We start from the raw sequence: 12,500 nt of genomic DNA, 5'->3' as shown, positions 1-12,500 counted from the left end.
CTCGCTGGAGCGTGAGGAAAAGGTGTTTAAACGTGGTGGCCTGTTCTTCTTCCAGTCTCGGTGGCCTATAGAATTTTATGTGCATGGAGGAAGATTTAGATCGTCAAGAAAGTACGGAGAACCGCCAGTCTCATTATTAAATAGCACTTTACAATTAATGTTGCCGATTGTTTGACAAACCAGTCTCGCAAACTATATTTACTCGACTAAATGGCCATAGACAAACCAAGAACAGGGATAACTCTTAGTGGACATCAAGGAGTGGGGAAGCAGGAGGCTTTGACTTTAACATCTAGTGGAAGGTAAGCGAGAACTTGTCGGCGGTCCCAAAGGCATCTACCCCTACCACACTTAACAATAAGGGTGTAAATAAATTCTAAAAGAATTACGGGAATTAGTGCCGTCGTTCAGTTTCTTTTGATCGCTGATAAGGCATCATCAGCGAACTTCAAAGTATAACATGAAATAAGGAGGTTTAACAGGTCAATATCTAACGAAAAATAATTCTCTACCATAAGTTTCACTAATCTAGGACACGTTTGTTATTCTGAGCGGTCTGAAGATGTAACTATCTGCATAGTTCATCAAGTTCATATAGGAAATTTATTTGCATGGCTTGGAGTCAAACCACTTGTTGTGAAACTTTAATCTCAAAGTCCACGGTTCGAGCCATAGGCGCAGCCCTGGCTTTATGTTTAGCGCCCACCTCCGTGATTTGAAAATTATTAAAATGATTTAAATTTTACCTTCTAGCTCTGGTAAAGTTCATTTTTTTTAAACATTTCGTTGAAATTTCGTTGATTCTTTCAATAAAAATAAAGAGTAAAAAAAAAAAAAAAAATGTTGGTACCTGCCATCTTTGTTTTCACATCTGATGTTAAAGGAGAACTATCTCCACATGCAGAGGTCGCATAAACCTTGAATTTGTAGGAAGTGCCTGGAAACAAACCCGTCACCGTGTATTGTGTCGATTTCCCTACACTTTTTGATTTAATATCTGAAAATGCTTCATCGTACTCCTTTGTTCCAGAGTAATTCACCTTAATAATAAAAAGAGCCACACATTAGTCTATAAAAGCCTCAAATACTATTCGTGGGTGATAATTTGTCCATTTGTACTCGCCAGGGATGACTCTGCATATCGCAGTTAAGTCTCTAAGCGACGACTTTAAAAGAGGGTAGATGGAGATGGCCATTTATTTTACAAGAGTATTCACTACAATTGGTGAACTGTACAGATTCATTTATCTATCCAGGGACACAACTGTAAAGATTCATTTATCTATCCAGGGACACTAAGCCAGCCTATGCTGTTCTGCTCAAAGACCCTAACAGAAATCATGAAATTATCCGATGTTAATTAACTAATCAACTTAAATGGGAGCATAAAGATATTTATCGATTTCATCTAAAGAAACCCATGCTACGAAGGGGCCAGCAGTTTGCTTTCTTTTGCTATTGAACTAGACTACTACAAATGCGAAAGAAAAAGAGGCGCTCGACCTATCGATAGACCCTACTGGTATTTCCAATGAAATTATGACCACATTATGGTCGGCACACACGAAGAGACTAGTCTCAGAGACTTGTTTCAGGAACTAGTCTGCAGTTAGGTTTACACGATAGGACAAGTTGTGGGGACAAGTCCCTTGAAGGGTTTACACGCGGGGACCTGTTACACATCGAAATAGCAAAATTTAGGGCGCTTTCACTCAAATTCAGGGAAGCGTAGAGACAAAAAAGCAGTGGCCTTGAACAGTGAAACGGAAGTTACTAAATTTTAAAACTGCTAAACATTGAAATACACGTACCCGTCAATGAAACAGCGTCAGTACATTGTCGATCTATAAAATTAGTCAACCATTTACAATTTCAAAAAGGTTTTTTTTTTCCTTAGAGTTCGGTATACTACTGGTTCAGAACAGAAAAACAGCAGCTTTTCAAACAAGTTGTGAAAATTGAAGAGTGAGAGTAACACCTAGCACAGAAATTTGGCTCATGAATTTTTCATATGCAAGGGTCCTGCGCGACTTTTAGAAGCTTTTCTATAGCTATTTCCCTTTGTACTCGGAGAACAGTTATTTAACGTTTCAATCCTTCAATTCTGGTAAATAAACAACTCCTTCTTACTGTATACTCGGTGACGGCGTCTGGTCTTACTGATGGCTTGTTCCATTTCAATATCCCTTCTGTTTTTCCAATGTCTATCGTCAACTCTGTGGGTGTTCCCGGTGCTGGTGACGACAAGTACGTTTTTCAGTTCATGGTATTGGTGTTAAAAGGTTATATAATTTAAAGCTATATTGAATGTGACTGTTGGTGAAAGACAGGCACATAACTGCACACATAAGCTTATGCTTGACGTACATTTTACTCAAACGGAGTTTGTTAAAAATCCCAGTTCATGGAAAGTTCATTTACTACCGACACAATTGGCAGACGAGCGTGTAGTGAAAAACAGTTTAACAGCCGAGTCTGCTACATCTCCCTTGACATTTATTTCAAGTGAGTTTAGATTATACTTCGAAGAAACATTGATGTTCATCATTTGTAGCTGCAATGAAACGTGAACCTAACAATTTTCTTTCTTGGGATTTTTTTGAGTTCCTGGGTATTTAAGAGAAACGTTGCATATTAAATTCTAGACCGGGTTAGTAACCTCAAGAGTACAAGAGGGCTGGATACAAAATCGGTGAGATTTTTCTCAAGAAACTTATTTGTTTTGCAAATTTTATTTGACATTTTTATTTTTCAGCATATTTTAGCAATCCTTTATTGATTCCAAATAATTTTCTGTTCAATTGATTAATTTTACAGAAATCAATCAAGATTTCAGAGAACGCAGAGCGTTTCGAAACGTGGTGGTGGTGGTGGTGGTTGTAGGGGGGAGGGGGGGGGGGATCGTACACCAAGCCAAGCGCATATCCCTACTCAATTACCCGCGTAAATCGTTGGCACAAGCAAACCTTTTTGCAATCTTTTAAAACAGTGTCCAGTGTGTCGGTAAGCGATTTGTGACAATGCATAAGTAGGCAGTTGTTCAGACGATCCAGATTCAGGGTGCTTCTTATGTACTTCTTGAGTCGACGGAGGGCAGAGAATGTGTGCCCTGAAGTCACCGATGCCACAGGTAATGTTTTGTGAACCTCTCCAAGTAGGGTTTTGGTGGCAGGCGTTTGGTTGAAGGTTTCGCACATGGTTCTTATTATTAAGGCCGTCGTACAAATTAATTACATCATAACACGTTATAGTTGACACGTGACTTCTCTATATTTTATAGCATACAAAGGGCTCTTGATTGTCAACGTTTTGGCAATCGAGTGTATTTAGAGGAAAGTTATATAGACGATGAAGGATGACGAGGGCGGGCTTCTTTTGTTTGCGAGACGATGGATTTAGAGGGATATTTTTTTTAAGTCTAAGTACAGAAAAAAGTAGTAGTTGCATTTACCTGACGTTTTCAAAATCAAGTAATTACCAGCGGGTCCAGGACCTGCTACAGTATAGGCTCGCACATATATGTGGTATGTAGAACACATCTGTAATCCAGACAGGACTAAGAATGTTTTTGTCGAATTGTAGCTACTGATGGTGCCAACAGATTGCTTTGATCTCATTTCACTGAACATTACTTCATACACCTTAATTGTGCCATAACTCTTGTCTCTTGTTAGAGGAGCCCACGAAATGTTGAAAGTTGTTTCGTTCAGTTCTGAGGAGGAAACGTAATCTGGACCAGCTACGGGTGCTAAGAAGGGTATAAATAGACGTAATTAGTAAAAAGGCAAATGCTGTCTAATTTCAACACTGGTACTTACAAAAATTACGGCATTATAAAACCTACTTTACACATTGAGAGTGAGAGCTAAAATTACATTCCATTGTACTGACAAAGATTAAATGGAGAAAGAGAGAAAAATATACATTAATATGAGCGGAAAAATACATGAACATGCTACAGGCTATACGCCTGCCTGAATAGGTACGTTTTCAATGCCCTCTAAAATCCCAAGTAAACTTCGGCAGCAAAAAAGGACCTTTTCGTTTGGAAAGGGAGGGGGAAATCTGGGAGGAAGGCTATGCGGAAGGAAAGAGGGAGGGTTTCCTGTAAAAAAATCTCACACACGCCTCGTTGTGATAATGGATTGATATTTTTGTGTATTCGTGACTGTGCCTTGTTTGTGGAGTGACCTTTCTGATTTTTCCAGTGAAGTCTTCAAAATTGCATATTCCACTCTTATCTCCATGTCTTCAATTGCTGATACCGAGATCACGTTTGGTTGAATTTTATTATTTATTCTTACCATATTCACGGGTATTCACAGATATTGAGGTGTTTGTCCCAGGTTTGATTGTCACTGCCCTGACGAAGAACTGATAGTTTATACCACCCAACACATCAACTACGTAACTAAACGTGTCTGGTCCAAAGGTCACTGTGTGGACGCTTTGTACATCTTCACGGTGGCTATAGAACAGAGTGTAATTCCTGATTATTCCATTTTCAAAACCAGGCCCACTCCAGGTCACACGTACTCTTGGGCCATGTTGCACGCTAGGCGCTATGTCTGTGTGGTTGAGGAAGGCAGGAGCACTCGGTGCTGAAACGACAAACAGAACAAGGATCGACTGAAGGATTAATTCAACTCTCATGTCAGCAAGTAAAGTGTAGAGCATTTTTTCATGAGTAGTATTACAAGCTCTTCAGTGTTGAGTTTCATAACTTGGTCAGACGTTTGAGCGACGTTATTGCTGCGCAGCGAGCAGATTATCAATAATAATCTTGCTTATAAGGTAATTAAGGGTCTCACATTCTTGATTTCTTCAGTTTTCAGTTTTCAGCCTTAAGCGGAGTGACAACCGGTTTTCAGGTGAGTATTTTTTTTTTTCGTTGATTTAACTTATTTTCCTTCCGTTTAACCCTATCTAGACCGGGCTTTTTCCGTCTTCCGCGGCCGGGGGACACGGGGGGTGGGCGGATTCCCCCACCCTCCATAACTTTGCAAGTATAAAAGCTATGACAATGAGACTCGGAGGAGAGATAGTACATCCAAAGATGTTTCCTAGAGGGTCCGCAACGAGAGGTGATGGCCTCATAGGACGAAAAAATGACATCATGATTGTCAAATGGCGGCCACCTTGGATCCGCCATTTTGGATAACTGGATTTCCCTAAAACTACAGATTAGCGCCGAAAGTGAACAAAAAGTAATTGGAACCAATAAAGGGACAATAACAAATGGACTAAAGACATAAAACTTACAGGAGAAAAGTATTTTTTCTTTATTTTAAAAAGGAATTTTACATTTTTCTGAAAAATTAGTTGCCATGGCAACAACAGTCAATGAACAGTAACTGATGACATCAATTTGTTCCCAGATAAATTCCCGAGAAGGTCTTGAAGTTTTAGGCCGTTTGCTCAAATATTAAAAAAAAAAAAAGGTTATTCAGGTTCAAAGTTGCCGCGGGCAGAATCCGTTCTCCCCTCCTGGGCTAGTTAGAATTAACATTGTGTTAATTTCTATTCTATTAATTTATCTCACTTTATTTGACCGCCTTCTATTGGATTATTTAGAGTTTCTGCTGATCGCGTACCAAACTGATTGAATTCGTATTTTTCCAAAATTTTCAAACAAGAAGAACGTTGAACCTCGATCGTTCGAAACATACGCGACAGTATTCCGTATTCCAACATTTCGCAATTTGCTTCTGTGCCATTCTACTTATTTCAATTTATTTCTTGATGAAGATTAAAGAACAACTAGCCCAGTTTGTTAAATTTCGAAGCCGCTTCATCGGCATGGTTTAGCTCAGTGACCGAAATTTAACAAGACAACTCGTCCTCACAGCTTGTTGCAAGCGACATCGGGGCGCGGATTGTTTTCTACGCTAATATTCAAGTAAAATCACAGAGTTCCTGGTAGTTCTTTAATTCTATTCTGCTTGCTTTTTGAATTTTGTTTTTTTGTACAAAGTTAACTGGAACAAACGCGACAATGATTTAACTTTCTTGGTAAAACATTTTAAATATTTTCAACTGACGGGCATAGAAAAAATTATGCTACGTTTCATAGAGGATATTACATATACGAAATTTCTCTTCGAGTGTTGAAAAATATTTCACTCGTTCGCCACTCGAAGAGAAATTTCGTATCTCCAAGCGACCATGTAATTTTCTTTTTATTATATAAAATCTTCACAATACAGCAAAATATGCTTTGTTCTTTATTTCAAAAACTAAGGTTTGAAATTGAGTACATATAAAGTTTACAGTCAGTTGATTATTTGTATCAATGGTAAACCAGGCCGAGTTATGTCAATACAAAGTAAGACTAAGCGAAAAGGCCACAAATAAAATCTATATAAATAGAAAACGGATAAACAGGTAGGTCCCTCGTATAAACTAATGGCATATTAAATATGGTTACAAATTTGGCTTACAGTAACAAGTAAATCTGAACATACCGTCCTAGCTTTCATCGCTGCTTTCAACTACCCTCACACAACTCGACGTCGTACGCAGGTTTCCTCTTTGTATTCGGATTTTCTTGTTCTAGCTTCTACGAATTCGATCAGTTTCTTATCTGTGATCTCAACAAATCTGCTTGAGCTTGTCTCCATTTTAGAATAAACCTTCGACTCGCGAAAAGACCAACTCAAAAACTCCCAAAAGACCAAACGACAGCGGCGGAAACCCTTCGGAAAACCACAAGTGCTTGACAGCGCGCGAAAATACTGCGAGCTGATTGGTCAAAAATGATATCACACATGTGTGGATAAAAATGATATCGCCACTGGCGGGATAGCGTTTTTATCGATTTTCTACCACTCGGTATACCACTAAATTTTATATAATAAAAAGTATTAACAGTGACTTATACGGCGTGCTTATGATTGTTTCGTGTCGAATAGTTGGTCATAAACTTACTCCGTTGGAATCAGTTCCTGATGACTTACAAATAAGCATTATTTCTGATAACAATCGGATGCTGGACAACAGCCCTTACAACCACAGGTCACCAAAGCGTATGTGACACAGGCTACCATGCAAGCGTGATTTAAGAGTTTGTATGGAGTTAAAATTAAATCGAAATTTAGACAACAATGTTCCCACAAAACTCACCAAAAATATAGTTTAGTCTGAAAAACCTTACCCGGTGTGTTTTGCTGTGTTTTCAATGCTTCTCAGTGCTTCTAAACGCTGTTTAGAGCGGTTTATCTCTCAGCAGCTGTTCCACGTGCATCACTGTATTATGTTAATGACAAGGTAGGAAACTAAAAGTCGAATTTGAATAAAATTTGGCCCGTCATTTTAGGAGAGCGCTTCGAAAACCTCGCTAAAATTTGCTTAAAACTTAAGCACTCGCTTAACTGTCTCTCCATATGGCAAGAAGGATGATGTGCGGTCCCTCCTGGGTAGCTCATTTACGGAGGAGTTCATTTATTGAGACGCAGGCCTTCGTTGAAAACAAAGTTCATTTCAAATCGGGTGCCATTTTTGCCGCCGACAGAGCCGTGTCGCTGGAATGTTTGAACAAACTCACGGTCAAACCTAGGCACGAGTACTAAAATGTGCCCAGCCGGGGAAATCCACGGGAAGCCTTTGGCACGTAACAAACCACGCACACCCCCTCCCGGCTAAGTGCAGTTCTGTACCAGCCAGCCGTGCTTGGCGTGACAGCAAGAAACGTCTCTTGAGAATATAAATTGGTTTTTGTGTTAATTTTTTTTGTTATGAATTGACTTCGCAATTTTCCAACTCGTTAACTTACGAGTTGGTTTTTATTGAATAAAAGCTGACTGAAAGAAACTGAAAATTTGTCTTTGTATACACACTCTCCAAAAAACCTTGAATTTCGCAAAGTTGTTGTTTTGCCGAGAACGGCAACATTTTTTAAAAAACGTTTAAGGTCAATGTTTTGCTCATTAAACCTTTTGTATTTCGAAGTTCTCATTACCGGTTTATTCCTTGAGAGCAGGAGGGCAGGAAGAAAAAATAATCTAAGTCGTTTGACAAGATCTGGCGATGAGTGTTTAGTCGTTTTCGGTAGGTCACAGTCAATATAATCAAACTTACGAAGTTACATCCGCTGCAAGATGTAGTCACTTTCGTGGATGAGCAAATATGTCGAGGTAATTCGGTATAAGTTGTATATTTATTTATATTCTTTTGTCACGTTAATGCAAACCTAGCTCAATTATACCATCTTGCAGGCTAACTGATGAACAAAATAATGTTTTACGCGTTACTGAAAAAGCCCACAACAAGGTCGGCTGGCTGGTAAAGAACTGCACTTAGCCGAGAGGGGGTGTGTGTGGTTTGTTACGTGCCAAAGGCTTCCCGTGGATTTCCCCGGCTGGGCACATTTTAGTACTCGTGCCTAGGTTTGACCGTGAGTTTGTTCCAACATTCCAGCGACACGGCTCTGTCGGCGGCAAAAATGGCACCCGATTTGAAATGAACTTTGTTTTCAACGAAGGCCTGTGTCTCAATAAATGAACTTCTCCGTAAATGAGCTACCCAGGAGGGACCGCACATCATCCTTCTTGCCATATGGTGAGGCAGGTAAGCGAGAGGTTAAGTTTCAAGCAAATTTTAGCGAGGTTTTCGAAGTGCTCTCCCCAAATGACGGGCCAAATGTTATTCAAATTCGACTTGAAGTTTCCTACCTTTCCATTAACATAATACAGTGATGCAGGTGGAACAGCTGCTGAGAGATAAACCGCTCTAAACAGCGTTTAGAAGCACTGAGAAGCATTGAAAACACAGCAAAACACACCGGGTAAGTTTTTTCAGACTTGAGTATATTTTTTGTGGGATTTTTAGGGAAAATTGTTGTCTAAATTTCGATTTAATTTTAACTCCATACAAACTCTTAAATCACGCTTGCATGGTATCCTGTGTCACATACGCTTTGGTGACCTGTGTTACAACTGGTTTCTTTACTGGGGCGATCGTGTAAACTCGGTTCCAGGCCACGCTGCCAGTCCCCACTGATAATAGTAAAAGGGTTGATGTTCTTGAGCGTAAATATGTTTTTGGTCCTTCTCAGAATTCATTTTACCTGAGTCGGGCAAAAAAACATATTTACGCCCGCGAACATCAACTCTATTGTTTTTTTGTTGTTGTAGTTTTTTATAAACAACTTGTCAATTTATTGTATTCAATAACCACAGAACAAAATATAGAGATTACTTCATGGCTGTTGAGTACATACGATATTTATTCACGAGTTGTGAAGAATCACAAACAAACGAGTGAGCGCAGCGAACGATTGAGTTTGCGATTCTTCACAAAAGTTTTACAAAAAACTTTGCCAAAGTTTTACATCACGTTGTGTTTTTTGTAGCGTGGCTTTGTTTTCTTGTTCTGCAATAAAAGTCAGCGAAACCGGCGTCCACAAACCTTTCCGACATCTTGAAAATAAAAACGCTGCTTGCCAGTTTTCACACCAAGAATGACGTGGCTTCCTGTACGATCACTTTTTACTAGTGAAAAACATCGTTCGTCCAATCAGACGCCGCGAATGACGATTTTTTACTAGTGAAATTTCATCGTTTGCGTCACTGATTGGCCGTGACTAAAAACAGAACGATCTTTTCATCACTGTCATCTCTGTACTCAGCACTTATAAAATAAATGAATGTAACACCTTGAGCTTCAAAGCAGAAAAGTGTATATGTATATACACATTTTTTTTTTACATTCTGATGATACGGATCTTGCATAACAAATAACAAGCTTTGGGTAAGAGAGCAGATGCAGATGCAGTTTGGGGTTTGAAATTGTGTAGTCTCTTCACCACTTTAGAAGCCTCAACTAACACCACCACAGATAAAGGACGGTATTTTTAAATTGTCTTTATAGCATAGAAGTCAAAAATACTGAATCCTGATGAGTCAAAACAAAGGGAATTTCTCTTAAATCTTCTTTCACCGAGAGCAAAATTACTCACTTCTGATTGGTCAAGCGGCGAAAATACTTGCTCCTGATTGGCTGAGAATGCCATTTCTACATTTAGTTGCTTTCTTCATTTTGTGCCGCAACTGAACAGCGAGTTGTTTTAGGCTCTTTGGAGTTTACCTGTTTAAGCCGTGTGGTTCGTGCCAAAAATACTTGGAAATCAAGTGCTACAGTCTAAAGGTCAACTTTCGTTTCTTACAAGATACAGCAAAAGATTATTTGTGTCAAAAGCTAAAACCTTGATCGGATTTGTTTGGGTTGAAAAACCGAAATTATTCAGGGCCGCGATCAAGTGCTTTCACCTCGCTACGGCTTCTTCCAACGAACGATAACCGAACTATAAGAACAGTGCCCCTTTGATGGGAGGAAGGAGCAGGTCAATTTCAATGGAACAAGACGCCTATTAGAGCGTTAAGCGGGATACTTAGGTCGATGTAAGCATTCACTATTAATTGAATGGCTGATTACCTGTCGGAGTTCGAGATCGTTGATTCCATAAAATGATGACTTTTTAGTAGTTATAATTAGTTATCAATCAATTTTGTTACCTGTTAATGAAACCATGAGATAACAACAATCTAACAAATACTGGAAACTCTCGTTATTGTTAGGAGCATCGATTAAAAACCTTATCCTTCAGTATAAGTAAGTTGTTTTTACCAAGAAAACAGCAAGACAAACAGACACAAAGGTTTCCTAAACGAAAACTTTTAGTAGAAATATACAATTTACAATCAAATCTTTCCTTCTTTTGTTAGGTCGATTACCAGTAGCGTTTGGGCATCAGAACGACAACGTCTGCAGCGTCACGAACCAGTAATGACCTCTGGTCTAGTTTCCTTCACATTGAATTATTCGATTTCCACCGTTTAAACTGTCGAGTACTACTTAGAAGTTATTCTTTTGATTAACTGCTTTAAAAAGGTTTGTTTTCTCTCTGAAAATGACAGATTAGAGTCTTAAATTCATACACGTGGCCGCCATTTTAAAAAAACAACAACAACACAACAACAACCTTTTGGCCCCAGCCTCAAATGATGATTTGACTTCACACAGGTAGGGATGAGTAGGTCCCCCCCCCCCCTCCCTCGTGATATACGCACCGAGAACTGATTTTGATTGGGCCGGTTTAGTTGGAGACAATCAGAACAATTGATCCCCTCTAGGAGAGAGCAGAGTGTAATGAATAAATTAATGCGCAGATTTGAAGATAGCCTGCGTAGCAGTCGTTTCCGTTTCCTTCAAGCCAAGCGGGGCAAGCGCGCGAGGGCATTGGGCAAGGAGCAAAAATGTAGGAGCAGAGGGAAGGGGGGGGGGGGGGGGAGGGGGGAGGAAAGGAAACGCCTGGCGCTGAGCCCAGACATTTTACCGAACGCCGTTCGTCAGCGAACGGGAGGCAATGATGTATCACCATTGGCCAATCAAACTCATAGACCAAAATGACATCCGGTTAACCGTTTGTCAAAGATGAAAATATAGCCGAGGCGGAAAAGAACACTCTCGAGTGTCCTTTCGATTTCGAGTTTGCTTTGCTTTGGAAACGACTAAAGTACTTTCGCAGGGAGATATGTTAATTCAGTTGTAACCGGAGCAAAAGACTGCTTTAAGAGCGAATGTCTATTAACATCAAGCAAAATCGAAATTCTCGGTCACGCTCAAAATATAGTTTTCATTGCGTTTTGGTTTGTTGGTAGGTATTATCGTCTCAACAAACATGGTGTTATTCGTTTTTTCGAAATCCCACCGGAATTTTAAAAAAATTAAGAAAATTTGTTCTGGATGTCGGCGTTCTCAAAGACACGAAAAGCTGGAAGCAAAATTGGCTGGTCTGAAAGCGTGTTTCGCGTACGAACAAAGAAATTTTTATTCAAACTCTGTAATCATTAATAGATTGAGGAGGCCTAAAGTAAATGCTTTACAGGAAAATTTCAGTTCTAATCACGGTCTGAAAAGGAAGTTTTCAATATTAAGAACGACTTTGTATTTCACGCTACGCGAAATACAAATTTATCCTGGAAACGCGAGGAAGTATTTTAGCCATGTGGGACAAGTTCATTCTGTCTGTAATTCCAGCTGTAATCAAATGAGTTCATATTCTAAAACATAAGTAAAATTTGTCTTGGGTAATTTTATCTACGCTGTGTTCGAGCGACGTAAAGTTCGAGAAAATCTTCTAAAAAATTGCAACTTGAAGTAAACAAGTTGCCCGCCGCGATTCTGTTTTCGCTGAGATTTACCAGAAGTTAAAAATTATTGGTTCTCATGTGACATTTGACGTGACAGTGTAGGCCCCAAGGGAGCGAAGCCATTTGGGGGCGTTCAGTAAAATGTCTGGGCTCAGCGGCAGGCGTTTCCTTTCCTTCCCCGCCCGTCCCCCCAACCCCCCCCCCCCCCCCCTCCGCTCCTACTTTTTTGCCCCTTTTTGCCCAATGCCCTCGCGCGCTTACCCCGCTTGGCTTGAAGAAAACGGAAACGACTGCTACGCAGGTTAATTTGAAGCTACCATGAAGAAAAGAAAAAGATACCAAGCCCAATTT

The 12,500-nt window shown here is 39.7% G+C and overlaps 1 protein-coding gene across 3 annotated transcripts in view; it reads right to left on the bottom strand.

Moving 5' to 3' along the window:
- Window positions 1-12,500, bottom strand: part of LOC146482870 (receptor-type tyrosine-protein phosphatase delta-like) — a 74,130-nt gene that overhangs the window by 23,034 nt on the left and 38,596 nt on the right. For all 3 annotated transcript variants that reach the window (XM_085106682.1, XM_085106684.1, XM_085106683.1), the window contains 4 exons: window positions 4,305-4,601; window positions 3,452-3,748; window positions 2,131-2,234; window positions 851-1,040 (listed from right to left, as the gene is read on the bottom strand). In XM_085106682.1, the coding sequence (XP_084962808.1) occupies window positions 851-1,040; window positions 2,131-2,234; window positions 3,452-3,748; window positions 4,305-4,601 (888 nt within the window). The remainder of the gene's footprint in view (window positions 1-850; window positions 1,041-2,130; window positions 2,235-3,451; window positions 3,749-4,304; window positions 4,602-12,500) is intronic.

The sequence above is a fragment of the Pavona decussata genome, unplaced genomic scaffold (genome assembly GCF_977016875.1).
Source record: "Pavona decussata unplaced genomic scaffold, jaPavDecu1.1 SCAFFOLD_42, whole genome shotgun sequence".
NCBI classification, from domain to species: Eukaryota; Metazoa; Cnidaria; class Anthozoa; order Scleractinia; family Agariciidae; genus Pavona; species Pavona decussata.
This window is presented reverse-complemented; position numbering and strand designations above follow the sequence as displayed.